Source organism: Apaloderma vittatum, unplaced genomic scaffold (genome assembly GCF_000703405.1).
Source record: "Apaloderma vittatum isolate BGI_N311 unplaced genomic scaffold, ASM70340v1 scaffold12101, whole genome shotgun sequence".
In the NCBI taxonomy this organism is placed as follows: Eukaryota; Metazoa; Chordata; class Aves; order Trogoniformes; family Trogonidae; genus Apaloderma; species Apaloderma vittatum.
Genome location: NW_009700867.1, coordinates 39,466 through 67,381, shown reverse-complemented (window position 1 = coordinate 67,381; position 27,916 = coordinate 39,466). Strand labels below are relative to the sequence as shown.

Genomic DNA, 27,916 nt, shown 5'->3' with positions numbered 1-27,916 from the left:
AAATTCTGAATTAATGATCTTGAATTGTCCACTTTGAGATACCTTAAAGGCACGTGATCTGGCCCTCACCCTGTTCTACTTTTAAAATAGATCAGTGAAACACTGGAAGTTATAGCTGAAATAAAGAACTGAAATGGCTGATGACCACCTTTTTGCCACTGTTAAGAACTTCAGGTATTTCCTCCTGTAGAATACCAAATAAAGAACTTTCTGCTTTTGGTTTTTGGTTTTGGCTTTTGTTTTAGTTTTATTTCTACTGTTTAGAGCAGGTTTTGGTAATACATGTTCTATTAAGACGTTTCCTTTTTTTTCCCTTCTCAATTTAGAATGACTTTTCCCATAGTGACTGCATGTCAAGCAATGAGACCAGTTTGCTAGAACGAACCACAGCACCTCACGAGGGAGTACCGATGGCTTCCCATAGACCTCAGCGAGAAGGTATGTTGTCTGAGGTTTCATTTGAGGAATCCTTTAAGGTTTTTTTGAACAGTAAACTGTTCTGGAATTACAGAAATCTTGCATCTGTCTTACTGTGCTTCTGATTGAGAAACTGCAGTGATTGATGTGTAGTAGCTTCTCTGCTGCCTACTTGGTCTTTTCTTTATTATAACAAGTTGTCATTCTTGTTCGCTGCTAATTAGTACTGACTGCATGAATGAAAATTGATTGCAAATGGACTTCGTCCTGAAAGAAAAGGTGGAATTTTGGAGAAAACAAAAAAAAAAATTAATGCATTTGTATTAACAGTGTTTAGATTTTTTTTTTAAGCAAAACCAAACATGAAGATAGTGTGAAGCTGTGGATATCTTTTGCTGCTTGTTTCGGTTGTGTTTCGTTAGTCTTAAAAAACAAATAAAGAAAAAACGCACACAGAAATGATAGAGAAGTGAGAGGTTTTCTCCAGGAGTCAGTCATCTCTTGGCTCTGTTGGGGAGAATGAGAACAAGACTTCAGAACATACGCAGAACTCTTTTATGGAATTGCCAGCACAGGTTTTTATCTTTGAGAAAAATGAGCGTCATTGAAAACAGATTTATTCTTACGCTTTATTCTCCAACAAGGTTAGTGAATCACTTGCCTACTCCAAATTAGCCTACGCTATCCTGCAGATAGTGAAGAACTGGCAATCTGGGAAAACTATTGCTATTCCTTTGTCTTCATAAATGTCCTTTTGTCGCTTCTGTGGAGATTTAATTACACTTTGAAGACAGACAATTTGAGAGTTTTAATTCCTTGCAAAAAAAAACACAGAGAAAGATTATGGCAGATTGCAGTCAACAAACCTCTTTCAAATCCTTTTACAGAGTTCAAAGTGTTCATATTCACAGATTTGGAACACAGAAGGGACAGTCTTTAGCAGTGCTCTCGAGTTAAATAACAGAAGCACAGAAAAGCTGAATAATTGAATCTAGCAAAGAGCTTAAATATTTCCCAGCATTTGTATTACAATAGGTAGGAACTACAGTGAAGGATGAGGATTGTTTTGTGGTATTTTTCCCTGTGAGGGTGCCAGAGCCCTGGCACAGGCTGCCCAGGGAGGTTGTGGAGTCTCCTTCTCTGGAGACATTCAAAACCCACCTGGACGTGTTCCTGTGTGACCTACTGTAGGTGATCCTGCTCTGGCAGGGGCTGGACTAGATGATCTTTTGAGGTCCCTTCCAGACCCTGACATGCTGTGATTCTGTGGTATTTGCTATACAGCTGTGTGATAGAGAAATCTCCTTACTGGGTTAGAAATAGTGCTGATAATAAAACATGGGGTTTATTCTCAGCTGTGATGAATGTGATTGTTAGAAATCTTATACTTAGAGCAGAAGCAGTGCTGTGTATACATGCTTGACTTAACCCTTCTGAATGCATGCGTTGTGTCCAGAATAGATGTAGAGATGTAACACACCTCATTGGCTTGTATATTCAAACATTTCTTCTTGATCTAGCCTTCTAGAATATTTAAACTGTGATTGTGGAAACAGAATTTTAAAGCGGTTTCTTCAAACTGTGAAACTAAAGCTGTGCAGCAGCAAGACTGTAATTACTTGTTGCGTCACTTATTAAAACGAGGTGTGCAACAGCAACAAAAAGAAGTTAAGGAAGTTTAAGGTACTACACTGTGGAATAAAATTTCTTTATACTTGAGGACAAATATATTTAGCGTTGAGAACATTCAATAATTTAAAATAAACACAATGTCATTAGAAAAGCAGCTTGTCTGTGAATGTTAATGATAGTTTCCATAATAATGTATGCTAAATATATGTATGTGGTGAGATGCAATTTAAACCACAGAGAGTCAACTTTTTAATTAACTTATGAATATCAGCTCAACTGATGGTATCAGTTTCAACATTGGCCTTAAAAGTCGTGTTATGCCATATTCTTTTTTCTATCAGTGGTTTTATATGTATGAGATAGGTACAAATTAAGGTTGCTAAACATTTGGCTTTTCATGAGATATGTTACTATCTGGCATCCTTTGCTCATCTCAGATTTCTTTCCTTTGTAATGGTTAATCTTTGTTAACTGATAAAAATGAAGTAATCATCTAGCACTTTAACTCCCAGGTAGACTGTTACAACCAGTGTACACCAGCACACTCAGTATTTGTGTCTTTCTACTACAAGGTTGAAAGCTGTAACACTAGCACTAGGCTTGTATATGCTGGCTTATTAGTCTGCTAAGGAAATTGCCAATACTTAGAAATGGCGAGTTTTATAGGGATAATACTTTAGTTGTGACTTTAACAAAATTCATTACAGATGTTTAAGATAGATGAAATGGTAACTAGCTAATCTCCAAGAGTAAGCTTTGAAACACACTTGTAGGAGGCCAATTTGTTTAATTACTTTTTTTATTGTTATGGGTAGTCCCCAATATGCCCTGTGTAAACATGCAGTTAAAACACCACCCACCTCTCCCCAAAATGTAAGAAGTTTCAGAAGCACTGAAAGGAAGCATTGATGGTGTAGGGCTGGTCAAACTGTTCTCTAAATAAAATTTATTACATATGAAGATGTGTTCATGCATGTAAAGGAATAAAATTCTGTTGAAATCTTAGCCCAGCGTAGCAAGAAAAGTGAAAAGCCCATCTCATCTACGTAAAGATTTCTATACAGAGTATTAGCTGGAGAGTATTATGTGCCCTCAAGAACAACTCCAGGCCCTGAAAGCCGTGTGGTGCTGCTGCTTACCAGGTCACAGCCAGAACTCGCCTATTGCTGAATACAGTAGTCGGTGGAGAAGGAATGTTAAAGCAGCAAGTACCTGAAGTGCCTTTTCTCCTTCTCAGTTCAATTGAATGATGTTCTTTACACTATGGTTGTAGTAGCCTTCTGCTTCCGCTCTTCATTTTCTGTTTGCTAACACTCATTTCTGTCTCCTTCAGGCCTCCCCCAAGTGTTTCCTTCCACCTCAGTGCCTTTCAGAAATGTGGTTCTTCTGCCTTAGTTTGCTCTCGTTACTACTTAACGTTTCAGAAACGTGAATGTGGAAGGCACTGTCACTGGCTTTGTTCCGCGCTTGTTACTTCTTGGAGTGAAGATGCCATTTGACTTCCTTTTATTGTCCTTTCACTTGCAGTGGTTAGATTGTTGTATTTATGTGACTTTCAGTGTAAATAAGCTCTTGGGTAAGGCAGATTCCCATGGTCCACAGTGAAGGGGTTGTGATCAGGCCAGAGAAATAGTTTGGAGGGAACAAGGATTCACCTGCCCCCTGCAGTTTGTTGTAGTAAAATTAAAGAGTGTGTGCGGGGTGAGTGGGTGAGTGAGTAAACAGCATACTGTGATTCTCAGAGTGGCTAGGTAAGTAGATACATTTACAAGCTGTAATTTTTGCATGTACAGTAAGGTGTTTTTCTTTCAGCTGTACACATTGAGAAGATAACCCTGAAAGGAGTACCAAGAAAAAGGGCTGACAAACATTTGGAGTACACCTTCAAAGTAAGAAAATAACCTCTGAAATATTAAAGCAGTTGTCTTCATGATATCTATATGTAAATACGTACAACTTGTTTTAAATACCTGCTCAGAAGGCAATTTTGAACTACATTAGGGTCTTCAGAGATTTTTGGAATTATCCTATACTTCTCTTGGATTCTGTGTGCAGATTAGATGTTTCATGTAATTGTGGGCATAAGGTAGGAAGGTGTGAAATGCCAGCTATAGCCAGGTGTGTGGCATCACTCCAGGAGACTTGGGTTTTGCTAATTTGGGGTAAGCACTGCAAAGAATTCGGAAATGATTTGATTGTTTGCTCAGGTGGCATAGGACCCAGTCCTTGTGTCTGCAGCTCGGAGTCGTATGGTCATCTTAAATCTGCTTCATGAAAGTTTACTGTAAGAGGATGACTTCTGTGGTTTTTGACTAAACTTGAGGGTTGGTTGGTTTGTTTGTTAAGGTATAAACAAGTTAAAAAGGTCAACAAACTTAAAGGCCTACCTGGTATAGTCGTAATGTATTATATTAGCCAGAGGCAATATATATAAAAAAAATGTGAGTGGATTTTAGAGAAAATTGAAACAGAGCTTCTTACTACATTGGAAGAGAAGCTTTCGATATTGAGGTCTAGTATCAAAGACGGTAGGTGTTAAATAATAGCTGCTAAGGCCGTTGGTGGTGATTTTTGAATTGAATCAAGGTAGTAATACTCTTAGTGAGGACTGACTAACATTATGAGTCGTTTGGCCATTAGATCTAAGTCTGATAGATTTGAAAGCAGAGTTAAATTTTACCTTTTGTCCCCAAACAAAAGAATGTTTAAGATCAAACATTTTAACTGACCTTTTGACATAGGTCATTCCTCATTGAAGAGGCAAACTTAAAAAAATTCCATTTTGAGTTGAAAACTGATGTGTTCATCCTGAAGTTTGTTGTTGTATTCTTTAAATTGATGTGAATTAGAGTTTTGTCTTTTCTGGTATTACCAGAAGTTTAAAATTAGAGATCAATTGATAAATATACTGTTTCTGGTTTTGAAGTAAGGTAGTGGCAATGGGTACCTTGTTGTTGATCATATCTGAAGGTGAAATTAGCAAAAAATTCTGCAGACTTCTCTTGCTGAAACCCGTAATACGAAAGTCTTGAAGATTATCTTGCCCAGGTATTTCAGCCTTGTCATAGCTCTTTTGTCTGAATAATCTGTGAACTGAGTACTAGGTACAAAGTAGTAGATAGGAGAGGTTTGGACAGAATGCCCACATGGACTATTAATATTTGAAGTCACAAAACTATTTTGAAAATCTAGGATGTAGATGGATTTGACAGTGGTTTTGAATTTCTTTGTTAAAGGGGGAATGTGGAGATATTCTGGGAAGTATTTGAGTAAGCTTCAAACTCCTCCACCTCAGTTCTTTTAGGAAAGAGTTTCCTCTCCTCATCTGTGCAGGTATATACTGTGCTCCTCACTGCAGATCATTTTGTGCTTGCCCAGACACTGCTTTTTAAGGTTATAACAGCAGTTACAGTCCTGGCTCCCAACCGAGGCCACCAAGAGTAACTGGCATTTCTGGGGACTGAGTTGAAGGCAGCTGATGGTTGATATTACTCTATCAGTTCTTGGGACTAAATGAATGTTAATAATTGCCATGTCTACTCCTCGTACACAGAATCTTCCCATGCATGTAATGGGAATCTTAAGCCCTGAAGTGGGCTTAGAGCCAGGCAGCGCTCATCCACCCAAGCTGACTTGTTTTTTGTTTCTCAAAGTATGCATGTGAAGATGCTGGTTTACTACTTGCATGTTGTGTCAGAACAGTAAGCTACTGAAGGTTATATACAAGCATATGCTAAAATGCTGTCTGATTCTTGAGTGACTTCTTTAGTAACCTGCAGTACTTTTTATGAATAGTACCCTATAACTTCTATATGATCCTGTAGGATTCAAGCCTGAGACAGATGAAATTATTGTATAAGTAATAGAAACAAAAGAGATTTTTTTTTTTCTGACTCATGATAATAGCACTGGGAGCTCAGCCAGTATATCTGACCTACAGTCCTTTTCTCTGGTACTTGGATTTTGCAATTAATGATGTCTGTTTGATACAAGTCCTGTAATTAGAGCCTCCTGCCTGGCTTCTTTCTGAGTCGGTAATCTTCAGGGACTTCATTGCATTTACCTGAATTTGTTCATACTACCTTCAGCCACAAATAACATGAAGATGATTTGAAAATGTACTTTCAAAATTAGTATACTTTGAAAAAGTACACCATTGTCCTTGTTTTGCCTGGTATGTGTTTACCTGCAAGTGTTAACTCTTACGCTAAGATTGTCAGATACGTGGAAATGTAAAGATGTAAAAATGTCAAGAAACTTTCTTAATTTTCTTTTCCTTCCTTACTAGGTAACTTGGTCCGATCTTTCAGTAACATGTGTAACAAAAACACACCAGGAGCTTCAGGAATTCCTGCTAAAAGTATGTATTGAAATATAAAAGTAGTGTTTATGTGTCAGGTTCGTAACTTCAAAAGTAGTCTAGGAGACCTGTGATTTCTGGGGGGTAATTACAGAAACAAAAGCAGGCTGCTAGATTTTTGTGCTTCACAAGTGTATGAACCATTTAAATCACGTATACTGTGGTGGAGCAGCTTGTCAGATGAAGCAGCTCATCAGAATGTTTGGGGAGTTTCCTGGGAGAAGATAGAATAGAACATTTATCTCACCTGAAATTGCTCTTAGAGTTTTAAACTGCCGTAAAACTACTGAAAGAGTTTTTAATATTCCCCACAGAGTTAATGTATAGGTACAAGCACTGCTCATATGTTTATTGGTGTCCCTGTTAGAATGACCTGAAGAGTATAATTTGTTGGCTTTAATTAATGTGGCAGAGCCATGAGTACAATAGTTCTTAATTTTGCTGTTGTATTCTTTGGTAGATCAAAGGCAGGTGTATTCACTGTTACATCTAGCAACTACTTGTGTGTGCGTGTGTTTTAAAAAAATAAAAGTTCCCTAAATTGTTCTCCACCTCCTGCCCCAAGCAGGGAATGCATCTGAGTGAGTAGGTTGCATGTAGACCCCGTGACTGTGGTGACCTTCAACTGTGTGTTTCATTGCCAATGTCTAATATTTTGGGTTCCACCTATTCTGGGAAATTCTGTATTTATAGTCCTCAAACCCAGAAAGATCTGGTTTTGACATATTTTGGTGAGTAGGTTGCATGTAGACCCCGTGACTGTGGTGACCTTCAACTGTGTGTTTCATTGCCAATGTCTAATATTTTGGGTTCCACCTATTCTGGGAAATTCTGTATTTATAGTCCTCAAAAGATCTGGTTTTGCCAGATCCTCCCAGAAAGATCTGGTTTTGCCATATTTTGATGGCATCTGGTATTCTCAATGGCAATTGTTAATTGCAAGTGGAAAGCCAGTTGCCGTACAAAGGTCGTTGTCCTGTTCCCTGTTTCAATTATCAACTCTATGTTTTCCAACATTGTAGAAATGGAGCAGTGAGTATTCACTGCTGTTTTAATTTAGCTGAAATACCTAGTTCCAAGAGATCCTAGAGTCTAGTTATAGATGGGGTGTCCTACAACATGGGGAACGTGCATCTGCCACTGAAAAGAACCTTAAAAGCAAGACTGTCCTACAGGAGCCCGTGCAGCTCTGGGATGAGTGTTCTGCTGTGTGCCTCCTGTTCTCCCACCTGTAAAGATGAAAACCAGTTTGTGAAATGGACCTTCTAGTACCTGCTTGCTGCTGGGGGGAGGAGGAGCCAGGAAAACACAGGATCCAGGAAGTTTTAGAGCTGTCCAGCTTGGCTGAATGGCTCTTCAGACGTGCAGGGTTCCCTGTGCTGGCTTAGTTTAGGTACGTGGAAGATGGCAGGACAAAAGGAGGATAACCACGGGCTGCCGGCGGCTTGCTTAGGTGTTGTGTGGAGAGCTGTATTTGATTTGTATTGGTTTGATAGCTGTAAGTAGAGAAGCAGGAGAAAAATAAAGCAGGATAACCATTGTAGAAGTATTAATGCTGTCCAGTTCACGTGCACGAGTTTTGGCTTTCTGTTGCATGGCATTGTTAAGTAATATGCTCAGTTTCCTAGGGACAGAAAAGAATGGTCAAAATACTTGATAGGAAATTCCAAGGTTATGGGTGATAGGACTATGATAACTGTGAAAATTGTTTCAGAATAGAGGCATCGGGGGGAAAGACTAAGATATAAAAATATAAGCATATCTTGGATACATTAAAGAACACGTTCTCTGTGGTGATAAGCATTAAAACCTACCCATGCATGTGGAAGGACTAAGAAGCTTGCAAGTAACAAGACTGCCTCGTTACCTGAAGGTCACATAAGTCGAGCACCTAACCTTGGTCTCATATAACTCAGTCTTTAACTACAGAATGACTTTAATTCCTTGTAATGAAAAGTTTTAAAGAAAAAGAGATTATGACTGTATCTGGAGACATATTTAAAAACAAAATGCCAGGATAGGAGGTTAGCTCACCCCAGTGCTTCTACAGTAGCTTTTTGATACCTTTTGGTTAATCCTGACTAATTCCTTAGTCAGAGTTCCTTAATAGCACGTATTTAAAGCCAAAGGGGTCAGTTAAGAGCAGCTGCTTTCAGCACTTCTTTGTGGTTTTATATCTAGTAAACTTTGGGTGCTCTAGCACTGAGCTCATCAAATACTAACAGCACCTGCCTGTCTGGATTCCAGAAGCTCCACTTACGTGTGTTACCAAGCGATTATCTACGTTAGACGTAGTATCTCTCCATTAGGAGCAGTTCATTCAGTGAGAGAATTACTTGGTGCTTTGCTGTTCCACCACTAGCAGGGTATAACACCCAGCTGGCGCTCTGGACTGGATGTATTCCAGACATGCAAGAGAAAGATGCTGTTCTAGTGTAAATTATTTGGTGCTGTTGATCATACTGATGGCAGATGTTAACCAGATTAGCAATAGCTTTTAACTTAAGGAAAAAGCACTTTTTTTCTAGTGCAGTTTACTTTAACTTGCCCTCAAATTAAAATGGTTTATTTTTGAAAAAATGTAAATTAACGATTTTGATCAGCCATGATGTACTGAAATATATTATTTTGGAACTTACAAATGTGAAAAATCTTTGTTCTGGGGAATATTTTTCATCTAAAATAGATATGCTCTTTAGTAACAAGAATTTTGCCTTCTGATCTAGAAGATCAGAAGACCTCACTTTGTAATACTGGCATTGGAACAGTTATAATGAATTTTCCTAAGAAGTATCAGTGTTAATAGCAACTGGAGAGAGACCTGCTGTTGATTAATCGCAATATTGCCCACTGAAGTCTTGGGTGTTATATAACTGAAAAGGTCTCATTTCTACTCCTGTTTCTTTAAAAGCATTTAATCTAGCTAAATGGTGATAGTGAGTACAATGCATTCAGTCCTTCCCAGAAATTTTTCATGTTATTTTCAGACCTATTTTCTGTGTGTGAAAGATGTAAAGAAGTAATCAAAAAAGGCTGTAAATTACGCTGAGAAAGAACGTAGTATTGATAAATTCCTGAATGGAGTTCTTTCAAATAGAGCTTTAAACTGTGTTACACCTGGATTTGAGGGTTTACAGCAAAGTGTTTCTCTAGCAAAACTGAATTATGATGATTTCTTGTACCTTTGGTCTGTAAATCACTTTACTCAAGTAAAGTGGAGTTTCTTGTTGATACAAAATGTATAAAGAGTGATGGTGGACAAATACAGTCTTTAAAATGTCATCTACTCATTTTTCACGTTAACTTTTTTCTCAGCTCCCAAAGGAACTGTCTTCTGAAGCATTTGACAAGACTATTTTAAGAGCACTAAATCAGGGTTTCCAGAAGAGGGAAGAACGAAGGCATGCTGATCTTGAGCCCGTAATCAGGTAAGTATTTTAGAAAATGACCTCAAATGCATCACCTGAGAAGTGATTGAAGTCACTAGATGGCTTTTAGGGACAGTGGAAATTCTACTGCCAAATGACAATTTGAAGAAAATGGGAAAGCAGTGGTAAAATAGATACTCTTGACTCCTTTTCTTTTTTCTTTAAATTGAGACTTTTGTTAAACTTTAGTGGATTACTTCTTTAGAAGTAGTCGCAGTTAGGAAAGTATTTGGCCAGAGCAGCATTATATAGCAATGATTGGCACTTCTGCCAGGGTCTTACCTCCATTATACAAGGGTATATTTAGAAATACTAGTGCTTTTTGACTCAGTGCAAACTCCTCTTTGACAAAATCTTACAGGTGGCTAAAATGTTTGAATTGGGATGGCTCAAAAGCACCTACCTTTTAAATTAAAAAAATTTCAACGTACTGATTTCTTGTACTTGCTGTATTCTGACCTTATAGTAGCCCTGAACAAGGCTCAGAAGTATCATTTAACATTGTTTATGCTGAACGTGCAACTTCAAGTGTTGGACTTCTAAAGAATTGACTACTTTGTTCTTAAATGGTATTGTAGTAAATTTTTGTATTCTTTATATGGAATATTACTTACAGTTTAACAAACTTTCTCTTAAATTTCAGGCAGCTATTTTCAAATACATCGCAAGCTTTTCTGCAGAATCAGAGAGTATACAACTTCTTCCAATCAATTTCATCAGAATCTTTGCACACTCACAGTAAGAAATATCCTAATGCTGTTTTATATTCTTTCTGTCCTGCCTAATTACAGTTTTGTAGCAATGTGTTCATCTTTCATTGTATTCCACTGGTCCTGTTTGAGCTCCCTGACAGTGAATAGTTGCTCCAGCAGATACCCACGTATTTGGCAGTGGGAACATGCCATATAGCATCAGCGTGTGTCCTTTTCTTTCTTTCTTCTCCTCTGAACCATCATGCTGTTAAAATAGATAATTATGAATTGTTAGTATGTGCAGCAGTTAGGGACTTTTTCCTTTTAAGAAATCTTAAACTTTGGAATAAAAAGCTTGAGCTGACCCAAAAAAATCACTTTTTTTTTTTTTTTGGTTTCTTTTCTAGATGAAGTATTTGTCTTGATATTTAAACTAAGATTTTGTTTTGGGTAGCTGGTACATAAATGATGGAGTGGGCCAGATTTCAGAATATACAGAATCTTGTTGAGAGCATTTGCATTGCAGAGATTTCCTTGATGGACCTCCGACCTACTCATGTATTACAAATCATTTGTGCGGCCTAAGCTTAGCTTCTCTCTATGGATAACTTCGGATGTGATCTTTGTTTGTGTTGAATGTTTTCTTCTTTTGGTGCATGTTATATACCGTGACAGTTAAGGCACTGTCTGTGAGGCTGCTGCTTTAGAAGTTGCAGAATATCTTAGTAAGGAGTAAGTTGGGAGTTTTCAAACAGGTTGTTCATGTGCGCTTGGAAGACAGTAGAGGAATGGAGGCTGACATTAATTTGAAATGACATGTATGATCTGTGACAAATATTTTCTTCCCATGATGAGATTGAGGCATTGTGATTAGGGTAAAAGCTATAGGTCATTTTGTGACATTTTTTGTGTTTTTAGTTACTTTTAGGATGTTATTCCATGGCAGTTGCATGAAAATGTTAAGCTAATGAGGTCCAGGTTGTTGTGAAACCGGCTAAGTTTCTGTTGTGCTGAAAGGCTGGAATTTCCAAAGTCCGGAAAGATTCTTGTTAATGATAGAGACACTGCACAGGGTGTGCGTGTTTTAGTCTATAGATCTAGGTGGGAAACACTTGCAAATGCATTGTGGTATGTGACTATAATTTGAAATCATCTGAAAAAGAACCAGTGGCAGGATCCATCATAATAGACTTGTCTTGGTTAGTGCAGGACAGAAGTGATCTGCAGGGTAGGTGGATTAGAAGGATAAAAGGAACAAATGTCAGTTCTGCAGGAAATCTTGCAGATTATAATGGGAATGTAAATGAGAGATTTAAATTTTTTTTAAAAATAATGATAAATAATTGGCTGCATGAAAGTTCATGAGGATTTGTCACATGGAGAGTGCATGACAGATAGCATGAGGACCTTCGTTGTTTAGCAGAGAGGAGAAAAAACTCCAGTGGAAGATTACTTCAAACTTCAAATACCAGAGTCATAACGTAAAGAGGGCGATCTGTTCTCTGTCATGGATAAGACAGAAAGCACTGGGCTTAGCTTGCTGTGGGGGAAGATTAGGACCAGGGGCAGGCAAGAACTTGGTGATTATGAGAAAAGTCCAAAGCAGTGAGGCAGGTCCGAGGTCAAGACAGAAATACACCTCAGTAGGTCAGGGTTAGGAACAAGACTGGCAAGGTACGTTACTGGGCACAGGCAGGGCTGCAGCGCACCCCCAGCAAGGGCCTGAGTGAGGAGTTCAAGCTTAGTTGGTTTTCTTTTGAGAAGGGGAACTGAATAACTTGTCTGGGGTAGCTCACAATCACGTTTCCTATGGTGGAGGCTCTTAGAAGCTGCACAAAGATAGAAGCACTCACCTTGCTCATTGCCAAAACTACCACAGTTAAGCAGCTCAGGAGAACTTTTTTTGTTCATTGGTGGCTCCTGTGTTTTCCTACGTTTCCTGTTTGGAATTCTGAAATCCTGCTGGTATTTGCAATTGCAAGTGAGCCCATGGTGGCATATTTTGAATGTGGTGACAAAGTTGGGGGAGGGGGGAGGAAGTGTATCTCATCATAGTTCTCAAGTCAAATGTGCAGAATTAATTGGCAGACACGAAGCATTTTTGGCTTAAATTTGTCCTCAGTTGTTATTTAGAGTTGTGAATAAAAATATCTCCTGATGGAAATACAAAAATATTCACTCTTTCTGAGGGAAATGGTTTTAGTAAAACTATTTTCAGTCTTTATACCCTAAATAATAGTTGGAATCTCACACTGAATAATATATGCAGTACGCCTGATTATGCTGCCATGGTTCCATTAAGGAGGAAATCAATTGGCTCCCTCCTGGTTCATAATATCAGTTATTTTAGACACTTTTCCAGGTTGGAGTAGACTTTTGATTCCAACAGACTTTATAGCCTCTCTGTGGACTTAGTGTCTTCAGTGCAGACAATATTCCGAAAGATCTTCCTATCAACATTTCAAGCTCTTAAGCAGCAGCTTTCGGATGTTTTTACCTGCACTAACTTGGAACTTTTTGAGAGGAAAAGAGTAGACTCGGCGTTAGACTAAACCAGGTCCTTTTTCAGAGCATGGCCGTGGTATTTTTGCAACAAAACTGTTAATGTTATTGACACTTCTTTTTCCATGCCATCTAGCATAAGGACACAGAAATTGTGCATCCAAACTATGACTTTAGCCCAAATTAAGTCTCCTTCGGCAGGTGAATCATTTGACAATGGAAGAGTGTAACTTGTTGCAGAAGAATTCTAGTAACTATTGCTGATCTCCTCCCATTTCCTGCTGTAACACAGAGACATTATAAAAAGAAAAATATGAAGTGCAGGACAATAGGTAAATTTCTAATACTATAATTGTAATTCCAAACTTTCAAAATTGCACCACAGCTTTAAAAAGAATTTAAAATAGTTTTTGCACACTCTTTATTTCAAAATAGAAGTATCTCCATAGAGCCTTTACTCTTGGAGATGGCCTGCTTTGAAGGAGATAATGTTTAAATTATTGCCACCCGCAAACCAGTAAGTTCAGTCTTCCATTTCCCTAGTTTCCAGTTTAGTGCAAGCATTCAGGAACTGTGTAGTTGTTGAAGACCTATAAAGTTACTACGTGAACTTTATTCTCTGCAGGTAACTTACAACCCTCTTTGAAGACGGTTAAGGCACCAGAACACTTCAAGGAGGACAGTTCAGAAGCTTCAAGTCAGGAGGAAGGTAGTTGTGTACTCAAAGGTGGTTTTTGATAAATTTTACCACACTCAGTTCTGGAAGTCATATAGTTGACTGATTTCTTCATTGGTACAAAGCTGAGAGATTTGAATGAAATCTGCTATGTGAATTAAAAAATTCTCTATACTTTCAGCAGTTCCCTTAGGAGCTTACTATGTAATTCAAGACGTAGGAGCATTTCTAGACCGCTCCAAGGCAGAAGTTCACAGCTGTGCTGAGCAACCAGGAAGATACACTTCACAATTTACTGAAGCCGGGCTTATTTGTAGCTTTGCGCATCTTTACCTGCTCTTCAGTTACCCGAGTTCAGGGTTGAGTGTAGCATTTCAAGAGTCACAGACTGGTTTGCATTAACTGTGACAAATTTGTGTAGCTTTTAGTTTTACACAGACAGGATGTTCAAGGGGTTTTTTTTTTTTTTTTTTTTTTTTTTTCCCCCCCTGATTCTTATGTTACTTTTGTACTCTGGGCTATTAATAAGAACTATTGAGACTGTGGTGAGTATTGATTGCAATCTGAAAGCCAGTGTTGTCTGGTGGGAACAGCAGCCTCGTGGCTGGTCAGTAATTTTATTCTGAAAGGAATGGCAAGCCAGTTTTGCATTGCTTTCAGTGGCAAACAAGTGCAAGCCTCTGGTGGGTGGAGAGGGACTGACAGCTGAACATGGACCACTGAACACTCACACTAGTCTTCACAAAATGACACTACACCCTTTTCCTGTTACACATTAATAAAAAGCTTGCAGTTGAACTTACGTGCAATCAGTAATCCACATATGCAGTTCAGACAGCTTTTTACTATTTAAGAAAATCGTTATCATATTCTTCTTTAGAGTTCTGAATGGACCAAGTAAATTTGCAGTGTATTTGGAGATTGCTCAAATAGTGGTTTGATAGACTGTCCTAAAAAAAAATTAATTCTATTCACTGATGAAACTACAGATGCCTTCAGAACACCTCTTGTGCCATTTTAGTGAAGTGCTACCAGAAGTTCAAAAATTGTAAGTTCTTCCACTGCAAATCATCATTTGGACTTATATGTAGCATTGAAAGGAGTTGAGGCAAAATGATAGATACCAAGAAGGCTAAGATCATCAACAGCTGGAATTGAGAAAAGTTGGTTTTGTTAAAATTTAACAGTTGCCTTAAAGAAAAGGTAGACTATGTGTCACAAGTTCTTATTTCTTGTTTGAAGCACTGTCTCTTTTTATCATGTAATTTGTAAAGCTGTACTTGCATAGTGAGTTCTGAGGTTCGGAATGCAGTACTTCCGTGTAAGACTTGTTTTCTTTCATTGGCTGTTCAAAGTGTGACATAGTTTTGAGATGAATTTTAGCAGGGCAGAAAACAAACATAGAATTCCGTACTTTCCTGACTGAACCCTATCTTCTCTTTCCATCCTTTCATACTGGGTGATATTCAGTCACGCATTTAGTCCTTGTGACTAAACCTAAAGGTGAGCAAACATAAATGGTTTTTACAGTTCCTATTTTCCTGTTTCATTCTGTGAAGTGGAACATAGAGAGTCTTGACTGTACTGTCTGCACAAACTGAGCTGGTCTCTGTGCAACACCTGCTAATTTCAGCCCTGCAAATTAGACTCAGCCTGTTTAACGGAGATGTCTTCTGCTACAAGTCTGGTAGTGATGGAAAGATGAATTTGCTGGATTGATCTAAAAGAGGAAATAGGAATTACTGTTGAGATTGCGCTTTGTTTGGTTTTTTTTCCAGATGTAATGCAACACACAGCGGTTCACAAGAAACATAATGGAAAAAGTCCTGTTGCCAAGTAGGTACTGGGATGTAACGTGACCATCACTCGTTTCTGAACTTCTTTTGTTAGTGCTTTGAGAATATGTGTTTCCTTCTAGATTAAAGCTTGTTTGTGAGTTTTTTGTTTGGGGTGTTACTGTTTCATTTTTTTGTAGTTTGGAGAGGTTATTAAGTTAATCTGTATTAGAAGAAAATAGTTCAAAGATCCTGTTTCCCAGTCTGTATGTCTGGGTTGTTTGGAACTGTCTCCCAAATTTTGTAGATCTTCACTACTTGAGTTGATGTTTTGATTTGTATTTATAAGCTGTGTAACATAAATTTTTACACATGTGTTTTTCCCATTTGCACACACACCCATGCATATACTGAAAATTTCCAGTGTTGTTGATTTTAAGCTTTACTTCAGTAGCTTCAAAGATGACTTTAGGAGCCCGTTCTTTCCCTTACTTAGTAGGAAAAGCTTGTATACCTTGCTGTTTTACATCCATTTGAACTTGAAGCCCTTCTTAAACTACTTTAATATGGTTATATGTGCTTTCAGATGTTTGAAGTATGCAATGTGAATGCACCCATTCATGTATTTTGACCAGAAACTTTGGATGTTGGCACATAGTTGTGCAGTACTTCATCTCATTTAAGAGAAAAAATGGATTCAGAATTTATTGTGGTTTACAGTTTTGTTCTGTGTTACCTGTAAAATGTGTTTATGCCAAGGGGAGAAAATTAACTGGAATTGCAGCAGTTAGAATATAAACATAGCAAAAAACAATGTTGGTTAAAGTTCATGGATTTTTAACAGATAAGATTCTTGTGAAATTACCAATTGGACAACTTAGTGGTTTGGTTCTCTTTTGTTTTTTAACCCTCCTACTTATTCACAACTTATTTCTTCAAGAAGAGAATCTCATCTTGACAAAACCTCTGATTATACAAGTGGATATACAGCCTACTATGAAGTTGTAAGAGTGAGAACCACACTTAGTAGCTTATAGTTGCTAATTAAAAAAAAAAAAGTCTTTTTCTCCTTATTCATTGTATACGAACACTGACTGTAGTTTAGGATCTGTCCTTCAGGTAGGAAAGACACGGCAGAGTTTTTCCCAGACTTCCGTGGTAGAAACTCCTTTTGCTAGCTATTATTTTCTGTTTATTTAAGAGGAGAAAATGTGTTTGCTACTTGACAGCTCGAGGTCTGTTAGTCCTCTCCTGTTTGCATTATGTGTCTCTCTGTCTTAAAATCTGTGCCTGCTCTTTATGGGTTGTAAAGAAATGGTACTGAATGAAACTTTTCAATATGAATAAAACTGTTGAGAGTCAAGAGCAGTTAATCTCAAATAGCTTTGGTTCATTTCAGGAAAATTTATATTTTGCGTCATTTTACCTTTGGGGTTTTTTTCAGTATGGCAGCCTTACTCTTGAAAAGGTCCAAAAATATACTGGGTAGAAATGAGATAGGACATACAGAATAAAAAACTTAGCATCACAGCCTACGTGAAATGGCTGCAAATTTTGCAGTGGATTCACTTAATTCCATTTGGCAGAGGTTTCTAAAGTGACCTTGCTTATGTTTATGCAGTCAGGGGCTCATTTTGGGACCTTCTTGAGTTCTTGTCACTTTGTTAAACTATGGTTTGAATATTCTATTGTACATCTTATAAGTAGTTGGAGTGCTTGTTTCCAGAGCCGATTGGTAAGTGGCTGCTGGAATTTCAGTGTGTTGGAGTGAGCTAGATTTCTGCCATCACGGGAAGTGTGTAACATTTCATATTGCTGTAACCTTCATGAAGCAGCTTGCCGACAGCCCTGAATTAAAAGGCATGTGCAATTATCAGCATGAGTATCTTGACAAGAATTTAGAAGTGTTAACTCCTTTTTTTTTTTTTTTTTGGCATCCAGTTAGTAGTAGGACATGGTTTTGTACAACAGATGAAAAGATTACAGGTCCATGTGCCCTACTGGCTCTGTCAGAACCAGTAAATGCCATACGCAGCTCCTCTTTCCCGGCACTACTCAAAACTAGCAATTCTGCAGGTAAAAACATAAAGCAAGACAACTATTCTGAAATTCAAATGCACGCAGCTGCAGTACGATCTGTAAGTAGCCATGCGCTTCTTTTCTTAAATATCTCATGAATTCTGAAATAGGGGTTACAGAGTAATTCCAGGTTTGTCATTAATGATAAGGAAGATAGGAATGTATTCCGAATTAATCCTCTACCTGGAAAATTAGCCCGCGTCCAGTATGAAAAAGGTGAACCAAAAGACTGTGTGTGCAGAAATATCCATGATATCTCTTCTCTCAAGTACCATATTCTGCAAATTCTGGTTTGAATTTTGCATCGGATTGTACTAGACAAATGAAAAAGGAACTCCAGTTAGGTTCAGATCATTAGCATAACTTTAGAGCAGAAAAACTCCTGTAATTTACACCTTTTAAATCTCTTTGAGAATATCTAGGCTTTTTTGAAAGCAAGATACCACAGTTTCCCAACATGCTGCAAAAACACGTACGTTGGTAAGAAAAGCCTGTCAAGTTTGTTCACACTGGCGTAACTTGTGTTTATTCCTTTCAGCAGCACTAGCAGTGCAAAATGTTCTTCACTGGATAGCCTTAACTTACAGCACTCTGAGCAAAACGGGGTAATGGACTGGAGAAGAAAAAGCTGTATTGTCCAGCAGCACCCAGAGCACTGTACAAACCTACTTGACCAGGTGTGTGGCTGTTTGTTCTTTAAAAACAGTAGTTCTGAGACACTTGAGAAGACTGTCCACTGCCCGTGATTAGATTTAGCTTTAGAAGGTGAAAAGCCCTGCTAAAGTTGTGTCAAAGTTGCTACTGACCTACTTGATTAGAAAACCCCTTGTTATTACTTACCACTGTCTCATAAAGGTGCATATTTTATTTATGAATTTGTAAATAAAATTTCCCAGTAAGTTTAAGTAATCAGAAAAGTCTAATGTTCACTTCTAATCAGACACTTTTCATGTTATATATTGTCATCAGAGAGAATTTCAGAATGCCTGGGGAATTTCTGTGTTATTGCAAGGAACAAACTAGAAGCCATATTGATAACTAAACCATATGGAAAGCAGGTTAAAAGTGTTTTATCTTACCTGCTTTATCTAACTACGTATTCATCAAGTTAATAGCTAGATGCGTGTACGCTTTCTGAGATTTGTGTCTCTTCAGTGGTCAACTTTGGTGCAAGTATAGTTGAGAAGAATAATCATTTGTAAATAAACGATCTTCTGAAATTGGGAGAAGAAAAGTTACTCACTGCTTACATCTGAATGATAGAATTGCTTAATATTACTCTTCTACATGGAATAGAATGTGGCTATTGATTATTGCGTGAGGAACAGCAAGTCAAACAAAACCAGTTTCCTTACTTTGCAAAGCAGGATAATGAACTGAGATTTGCTTCTAAAGATGAAATGGTGGACTGCATCACAGCTTGAAATATTGGCAAGCTTGAGGCAAGAAAAAGCTGTAATATTCTACAGCACAGGAAAAGCTACTTCCTATTTAAAGGATGTCCAAATACAGAGTATTTGGGCAGAGGTTATTTCTGTTTTCATAAATTTCACTCCTTTGCCAAATGCAGATGCTATGTTTTTTCTTATGAGCTTCTGGGTTGTATTCTAGACTTTACTTCAGCAGCAACCTCCTGTTTAAGGCCGGGTACCTGCTTTTTTCACTGTGTAAAAATTATTTGCCGTATATACTTCCTACCCCTCAACTGTCAAATAAATCCACTTAATTTATGTGGCCTCTTAAGTCCTTAGATTAGTCTTTTTAGAAGGTGTGTGTTTATCCTCAAGAAGAAAGAGAGCATGCAAACAATAATTTGACTGATACCTTTGGAACATTTGCAAGTAGTAATTCGTTGAGTGTTTTGCAGATAATGGCGTAAACACCAGACAAGGTGCATTGTTCTGAAGGCCTGGATGCACCCTACAACTAGTTGTTTGGTTGGTTGGGGCACCTGTGAACGCACTAGTCTTGGGCTCATGGACCTGTCGGTCTCAAAGGGGTTTTTCATGGTACAAGTTCTGTTGTTTGACGGGTGTGTTTGTATTTTCTGACTAGCACACAGTGGAAAAACGAAGTCTGTCTACAGTAAGCAAGAAGAAAGGAAAGCCACAGCTGGAAAAGTAGGTTTCCAATGTAACCAGTAATCCAGAAAAAAATGTAATGTTTTCACTCTGATAAGCAGAGTCTACAGTCAATTAGGTGCTTTGTTTTGCTATTGCGGAACGAGAGCTGGCATAGCATGGCATAGCGCGAAGCCAGTCTACATAGAAATCCTTATTTTATCTTCTGAAAAGAAGTAGCTTGAAAATAGAATGTAACTGTATGCATTAATTTCTCAAAATATCAGTTGTCATTGAGCAGAAAGATGAAGGAGCAGAAGTAGATTCTGAACTGATGCTGAATTGCCTTTCTTCCCCTTTATATTTATTTGAAAGTTAAAAGGTGTAAGGCTGTCCAGAAAACACTGAAAATGAAATAAGGATTGACAGCAACCTTTAACATTACACAGTGGGTGGTAACTTGCTGAAATGTTTTATTGAAGATAATTTACACATCAGAGGGCTTCAGAACTTTGTGGGGGCTACACAATCCTGCACTGTGAGGAAGTGAAAACATTTCCAGCCTTATCTATATATACTCTGTCTACTTCCAAGCTGATTTTCTGTGATTTTTTTAACTCTCTAGCCAGATGCCTTTATGCTAGTCTGGTGTAGGGCTGCATTATGCACATCAGCTTTCGAAGACGATTTTAGTATCGGCTGCGCCATTTCTTTTTTTGTGTGCTTTCTTTTTTAGATATTTATTCATGGTGTTTAGTAACACTGCTTGAAGTTTAGTTCCCGGTATATTGCACTAACAACCTTTCCCTATTTGATTATTATCTGCATTTGTTGTTTTATCTATTAAATATCTGTTTCTGGCCTGGAGTCACTACCTTTGTTTGCAGAGGCATTATATGTTCATTCATGCTTGGTTATTTGTCCCCATGCATTTGAAAACAGAAACCAAGACGAAAATTATTTACGCAGGGAGAAAGCAAAGAAAACTGACTGCCGGTTGAATAACAGGACGAACGGAGTTAGAGTTGCAGCATCACAGCACATCCGTATGGGGACAGGAAAAGGTGAGATGTTTTCTCCCGGGCTGTTTGTACGAAACAAAATTTCCAGCTTTGCTGATTTATTCATTGTTCTGCTGGGAGGGGGAAATTACAAGTCTGAAATCTGTTTTGGTGCAAGTCACCATGTCGGCTGTCTCATCTGTGCTTTGATTTGCTCTATAGAGCACGGTAGACTCAGTGTTCCTTATGCCATTACTTAGGGTTCGTCTCTTTTCATCCATAACTGGAAATATGTTAAAGTCTGCAGAAGTTGTCTTATGTGAAGCAGAGTTGCAGGAGCAGTTGCTGTTGGGCTACTTCTCTATGAAATTTAGCAGTCTGAGTGTGTAGAGGTCCAGTGTCTTGTTATTAGCGTTCTCCTTTCAGCTCACTGGTCTCTTCGGCTGTCGTGGAATGGCCCACGAGGAACCTGTATAAAAACCCTCTGGTGCCAGCCATCGACAAACTGCAGCGTGTAAACCCAGGGACTCCTGAGCTGCACGTGCTGCCCTAACAGGCTTTTCCTGTTCGGGTAATCCAGCGAAATCTAGTGTCTAGGACAAGATGTGTGTACATCAGTCAGTTATAGGACAAAATGGTATTCCTGTTCCTTTAGCAAACTGAGTCTCCAAACTTTATTAAAAATATCTGAAGGGATGGGTTAGCCATTGACTGTGCCACCTCGAATAAATTTTCATTCTTTCTTCTCACCTTTGAGATCTGGGTGGATCCCATTCTCAATTATTGTCATGTGTTTTATGGCCAGTTTTTATTACCTTCTACAAGAAGTATTTGACAAACCTTTACAATTTCACAGTTCACAAACTTGGAAAAACCAGGACAGTTTCAGAAAGCTATAGCTAGGGCCTGTGCGAGCACAAAACATGCTCTACAGCAGAGTTGTGCTGTGTACATTTCTGACTGATTACTGTTCCTGTCAGGCAAAATGCACTGAGCTTTTATGAACTGACAGTAACTTTAAGAGGGGGTGCAATTTAGTGTGACATAATGCAAAGCTAAATAGGGAATGTTTTGCCATAGGGGTTCTGTCTGCTCACTACCCACTCTACAGGTACAAAACTCTCTGCCTGATGCTGTTGGCTAGTTAAGGCCAGTTTAAGAAGAAACCACAACCTGTGGAGGCTGGAAGCAACTAAATCCTGCTCAGAGATGAACTTTGTACCTGTGCATCTGTGTACAAGCGTCAAAAAGTCTTGTGAGATAGAGTACTATTGGAGACATAGTCTAAAGAAAAAAAAAGTCATGTTGGAGTCTGAATCTCTGCCCAGCTTTATATGCCCAGGCTTGGTTTGAAATGCTCTGTTGTGAATCGGTAACTCCAAACTGCGTCATGTTTTCTTCCCTTTTTCCCCTCTGCTATTTTTAGCTTTTCTGAGGCATCAGTTAGTTACGCTTGAAACTTTGAAGACTTGATACTTTGGGACTAGCAATTTAGACTCTTTCAGTGCTCTGCTGCTCCAGGTTGTGTGAGATATTCAAAGCACTTCTTAAAATAGCTTGACCAATTACAGGCTTAATCTAGAAAATGATTTTGAGATTTGAAGCATTAAGGCAGTTTTTTGATTACTTATCCCAATCTGTTAAACTTGCAGTAGCAATAACAAATGAAATAATAAGTTATAAATAAAATACTTTATTAAAATTAATAAAATAAAAAAAGTATTGTAATTTTTGTCTTGGAGTTTTGCAAATGGAGATTTTGAGATTTCCTTGAAGCTGGTGTCTGGCACATGTTCTGAGAGAGGGTGACTCTCTCTTTCACCTCTGAGGCTGAACATGAAAGCCAGCACATACTGGCTACCTACCTGGCTTCACTGATCTACCCTCACCCGGAAGGCCGGTTTCCACCAAATGAGTTTCACATGATCTCTCATTCAGAATTTAGAAAACAATTTAATGGGGTTTTTTTTCAGTTCACCTCTTTTTTCTTTAACTGGATTTTGTTGATACAAAAGGCTGTTCAGCGTATTATTTTGACGTTGCCCGCTGAGTTGGCTTTCTCTCTGTGCTAGTACGACCAAGGAGTATTGCATCTCTTTGAATGGAAACATTTGATCTCTATCTTCCAAAGGAAGTCGTTATCGTAGTGCAATTTGGTATAAGCATCGCAAAATTTATTAAGGGTGATCATTCTTTTTACTACTCTGCATAAATATCAATTTTCAGTGTCACCAACTTTAACACCAAGCGTTCAGTCGTTGCAAGTTCAGAGACAAGACCAGTCCTGGATGCTGGGAGTGGAGATGCTAAGAATGCAGGGAACACATGCGATTAAGTAGAAGCAAACAAAAATCTGAACTAGCGTGAGATGTGAGCAAACCAAAATAACCTCACTTCCCTATGCTGAGATTAAAAATAAAAATGCCAATTTTTTATTTTTAGATCTGAATTTGGATGCTGGATCTGGCCACGATACGTGTGGAGAAACATCATCTGAAAGTTACAGTTCTCCTTCTAGTCCACGACATGATGGGAGGGAAAGCTTTGATAGTGAAGAAGAAAAAGACAGAGGTTGTATTTATGGAGAGTGTGCATGAATGTCTTTACTTCTAGACTCCTCTCTTTCTTGTACTAATTTTAATTGGCTTCTCAGTTTTAATTAACTGCTTTTATTTCTGAACCAGCCACCGAATTTTTTTGATTTGTGGGGTTTGTGACTGGACAGTTTGAAGGCTTCTAGCAGGACTGTTTTAAGTACCACTGAGTTTTAGCTTACTGCCTATATGTAGAAGTCTTGTGGCTTCTGTGGCATAGCTTTCGTGAGAGGTTTCAGCAGCACGGTAAGGAGAGACGCTTTAACTTGAAAGGTACTGGGTTTATATCCAATTCTCTGTGGCATGCCTGAGAGGTCCTTCTTTTTGTATTGACAGGTTAGTTTGCCACTCCTTCCAAATTGGAGTAAGCTGTTTTAATGTCTCCCTAGGTAGATGCAAATTCCTAATTTGGTTTGTGCCCTACTCTTCATATTTCCAAATGTACACAAGTCAAAGACACAGTAGCTGGTTGAGCAGTTTGATACAGGCTAGTGATGGAGATTTACCCAGCTTGATTTGGATGAATGAAAACAGCGTCAGACTTATTACTGTTCAGGAAGGCATAACTATCGTTTGTGTTATCAGACTTAGGAAGTTTTATAAGGGTAAATGAGTCCAGGGCATGATTCTGTGTAGTCCCAGATTTGGTCTTCTGACAAATGCTTTTGTCTCCACAGATACAGACAGCAATTCTGAGGACTCTGGGAATCAAAATACAACCAGGTTTACAGGCTACAGTGCTGTCAGTTCATCAAATATGAGCAAATCATCTGCTCAGATTTCTGCAGTGAACAACGAGAATGGAAGCCTTCCAGAAGATCCTCTGAATGCAAAGTTTCAGCATATTTCCTTCATGCCTGCCTTACATTGTGTGATGCACAGCGCTGCCCAAAAGCCTGAAGCAGTTGTCCCGCCACCCATATCTGCAGATGGCAAAACGATGGGAATGCTCGTCACCACGCCTGTTGCTGTCTCGCCAGTGAGAGAGGCTGCAAATTCACCTCCTGGTGGAATGGGCCCAGGGGCCTCTGGTGAACCCGAGAAACGCCTTGAGCTGATGGCTTCCCCTCTGCCAGTCCCATCCACTTTCCTTCCGCATTCGGTCCAGCCTGGTAGCCCGGCGTTGCATTTGGCAATACATAGATTGAAAATGCCCTCTCCACAGGGATCATCGGAAAGTTGCACAGTTAACGGACCGCAGCAGCCGACAGGAAACTTAAGTATCGGATCACCAAGTACTGCCTTTATCCCAGTCCACAATCCAGGTAGTTTCCCAGGATCCCCAGTTCCTACTACAGATCCCATCACAAAACCTGCGTCCCAGGTGGTAGGACTGAATCAAATGGTGCCTCACATTGAGGGAAACCCAGGAGCAATCCCTCCGCCTACCAATCTCAAGGTAGTTCTTCCAGCAGCTGGCCTCTCCACAGCAGCACCGCCACCTCCACCAGCTTCATACGCTTTGCCAGGCAGTCCTCACGCTACCAGTGTGTTGCCCAACCAGAATACAAACGTGCTGAACACTGTAGCAACTTCCTCCCCGCCTCAGTCGGCTGGTTTAGGTGTTGGTCAGGTCCAGTCCACTGTTCCTCCCGCAATACCGACACACACGCCAGGCCCTGCCCCCAGCCCGAGCCCTGCTTTAACACACAGCACTGCACAGAGCGACAGCACGTCCTACATCAACGCTGTTGGAAATAACAACACTAACGGGACAATGTTACCTCCTCAGCAGCTGGGATCTGGTCCCTGCGGTTCTTGTGGACGTAGGTGTAGCTGTGGGACCAATGGAAGCCTTCAGATTAATAGCTATTTTTATCATAACCCACTTCATGGACAAGTCTACAGAGTTCCATCTTTCTTCACTCTGCCATCACTTTGCAATGGCAGCTACCTCAACCAAGCACATCAAAGCAATGGGACACAACTTCCTTTCTTCCTGCCTCAGTCTCCGTATGCAAACGGGCTTATGCATGACCCAGTGATGGGGAGCCAAGCCAACTATGGTATGCAGCAGATGGCAGGATTCGGGAGGTTCTATCCTGTATATCCAGCACCTAACGTAGTTGCCAACACAAATGGGTCGGGACCCAAGAAGAATGGGAACGTTTCGTGTTACAATTGTGGTGTAAGTGGACACTATGCGCAGGACTGTAAGCAGTCATCCATGGAGGCCAGTCAACAAGGTAATCATGATAACTCCCAGCGGACTTGCTTTTGAGTTTAGTGGTTTCTCTTTACCTTTCTGAATGTGCTGTTTCTGGTCTTGCAGAAAGGTGTGCGTGCGTGTGTATGTTTTGTGTAAATGGTTGTGCATTAGTGACGTGCTCTAAAGCTGCAAAGTATCTTATCTCTGCCTGAAATTTTTGTAGAACAGTGCAAGGGAACAGGGTTCACAGTGTAAAGTTGAAAGTGGGTACGATTCGGAGCTGGGAAGTCAGACTATCAGTCCTAAAATGTCATTCTTTTTTCACTGGTTTGGTTTTGGCGTTGTGTTGAGACTTGCATGTTGTTTCAATTTTTCCATTCCTGTTCATTGTGGGTTTTTTTCGGAGAGAATTCATTGGCAAAAAAGTGAAAGGTATCAATTACTGTCCTGTATGAACTTTGATTCTCAGAACTTGTGAACATTTTTTTTTAAAAAAAAAAGACTGGCCATTTGATCACTTAACTTTCCCTAAGCTTATCTTCGCACCGTCGTTCTGTGCCCCATCTTGCCGTACATAAACGAAACATGCTTTAACTTTTCAGACAAGTCGCAGTACAGAGGCAGAAATCAATTGGAACTAAAAATCAAAGGAATGGCCTCAGTCTTGTACGCCGTTTTTCTCTCCATCCGGAAAAATGAGAAAACACAGCGTTTGCATAGAGCAAAAACTAATTTTGATTCTTGGCCTGTGCCCATTCTGACTTGTTTGGTCGGACTGGAACAGGAAAGGTGAACCTCGATGGGGATCTTCTTTTCTTTGCATTTTTCCCATAAAAGTGAAGTCCTATACCTACGGTCTGTATCTTTTTGAACTTGCGGGTTTAGCGAGCAGATGAAAGAAAACCGTGTAAAATCTTAGGACCTACTTTTAAAGGACTGGAGGATGATAGTGCCTTTTGAAGAGCATGTCCATTTTGATACCTTGTGGTGGTTTTGTAATCCATTTTAATTGTGAGCAGTGACTTAGTAGTTCTCTTTCCTGTTTTAGGCACTTACAGACTGAGATACGCACCTCCCCCTCCCCCTTCCAATGATACCTTGGATTCTGCAGACTGAAACAAGTAAACATTGCCTACTTAAACTGAAGCTTGGGAAAGTGGGAGAAGGTGTGTGTGGGAGGGGGGCGGTTGGTCTTGTGTTTTGGGACATTCCCGGTTTTATATTCTTTCGGAATTTTTCATTGCTTTTGCACCTCTGTTCCATACAAAAGAAGAAAGCTGAGTCCCTGGTCTCCTCCCGGTTCTACAAAAGGCTTGCGTAATGCATGTAATTCAGACACACAGCCAAACAATCCAAAAGAGCATTCGAACCATGCTTTTGCACTGAAGACTTGAGACATGTGCAATGTTTACTGCATTTTTTTTTTTTTAAAAAAAAAAGTCCTCTGACCTCTGACATCACTGGTGGAGCAGCCATATGGTGAAAGAAGAAACTTGGTCATGTTCCCCACCACAATCTTCTTCCCTCCCTCCCCGTTCTCCTTATGCTGCTGTTTTATTTTCTGTCCCTGTTTGTCCACGTGGATTCGTTGGACTTGCATGAGTGTTTAGCAGTTCATACAGACCCTCCCGTACTCTTACATTAATGCTCATGAATTGAGGGGAGATGTTCAGAGTCCCATTAGGAGAGTCCAAAGGAGCACACAGTACTACGTGTGTGCTGTATCTGATGATAATACGTATACACAGCTCCTGAGAGTCCCAAATGAAAACAAATACATAGAGCAGGAAGGGACTGAAACTGTGTGGACTGGAACAGATTTAGTAAAAATGAATGAGCTTCAGTCGACAGCCTTTTCTTCCATTGTAGCTTTTTAGCCTGTATGTTCAGCAACAAAGGTGAAAAAAATGGTATGAATGTTGTACTCAGTGTGTTTGCATTTGTAATGAAAGTTGACAGCATTTTTTTCCTTTTTTAAAAGCTATTCTACATCGTGTCAACACAGAATGAACATTACTTGATTGAATATTTTTTCCTAATCTATTACAGTGTTGCATTGTACTTAGAATGTAAATGTTTTATTTCAAACTGAACAAAAGCTATGGTTTTCTACAAAATAGTCAGGTATTAGTATTAGAACCTGTCTACCAAATAGCAAAGTCACTATTTTATAACAATTTACCACTATGCGTAATTACGGTATAATGTGAAAGACTGAAATGAGTGTTAAGATGGTATTAATCATGTCAGTATCATGAGTAAGTAAGTTTAATGCTGCTGTATTTTTTATTTTATTTTTAAAAGCCAATATATGTACTAAATTGCTTCCAGGTAATATTTGATTTCCTAAAGTGCACTGAGGTTATCTGGAAGATGAGTGTATTTTTTGACTGCTGCATTCAACACCGATGAACAACTACCACTGTATATCCATAGGGTTTGGCATTCCTCACAGTTCATGGCAAAAATGTTTTTTCTTAAAATCAGACCTGGTGTCCGGTAGAGGGATGAAATAAAATCAATCTTTGGTTCAGCTGTCTTATAAATTGCT

The 27,916-nt window shown here is 39.1% G+C and overlaps 1 protein-coding gene across 2 annotated transcripts; it reads left to right on the top strand.

Annotated features, from left to right (window-relative positions):
- Positions 1 to 332: 332 nt before the first annotated feature.
- Positions 333 to 27,916, top strand: ZCCHC2 (zinc finger, CCHC domain containing 2). 2 transcript variants are annotated; one of them, XM_009878923.1, is made up of 14 exons: positions 351 to 438; positions 3,862 to 3,938; positions 6,338 to 6,409; positions 9,725 to 9,837; positions 10,481 to 10,575; positions 13,657 to 13,740; positions 15,486 to 15,543; positions 18,103 to 18,238; positions 19,617 to 19,681; positions 20,591 to 20,685; positions 23,065 to 23,193; positions 23,894 to 25,402; positions 26,414 to 26,486; positions 27,697 to 27,916. In XM_009878923.1, the coding sequence occupies exons 1-13, from the start codon at positions 351 to 353 to the stop codon at positions 26,479 to 26,481; spliced, it is 2,589 nt and encodes an 862-aa protein (XP_009877225.1). In that variant the 3' UTR covers positions 26,482 to 26,486; positions 27,697 to 27,916. The 2 variants fall into 2 exon arrangements, with proteins under 2 accessions (XP_009877226.1, XP_009877225.1); XM_009878924.1 differs by lacking the exon at positions 27,697 to 27,916 and having other exon boundaries at positions 333 to 438; positions 26,414 to 26,784.

Excerpts from the sequence above, each read along its gene's own strand:
- ZCCHC2 (XM_009878923.1), top strand. The coding sequence starts at position 351 with ATGTCAAGCAATGAGACCAGTTTGCTAGAACGAACCACAGCACCTCAC. Across the intron at positions 3,939-6,337 it reads ATTTGGAGTACACCTTCAAA|GTAACTTGGTCCGATCTTTC; the intron begins GTAAGAAAATAA and ends CTTCCTTACTAG. Across the intron at positions 19,682-20,590 it reads GGAAAGCCACAGCTGGAAAA|GGAGAAAGCAAAGAAAACTG; the intron begins GTAGGTTTCCAA and ends TTATTTACGCAG.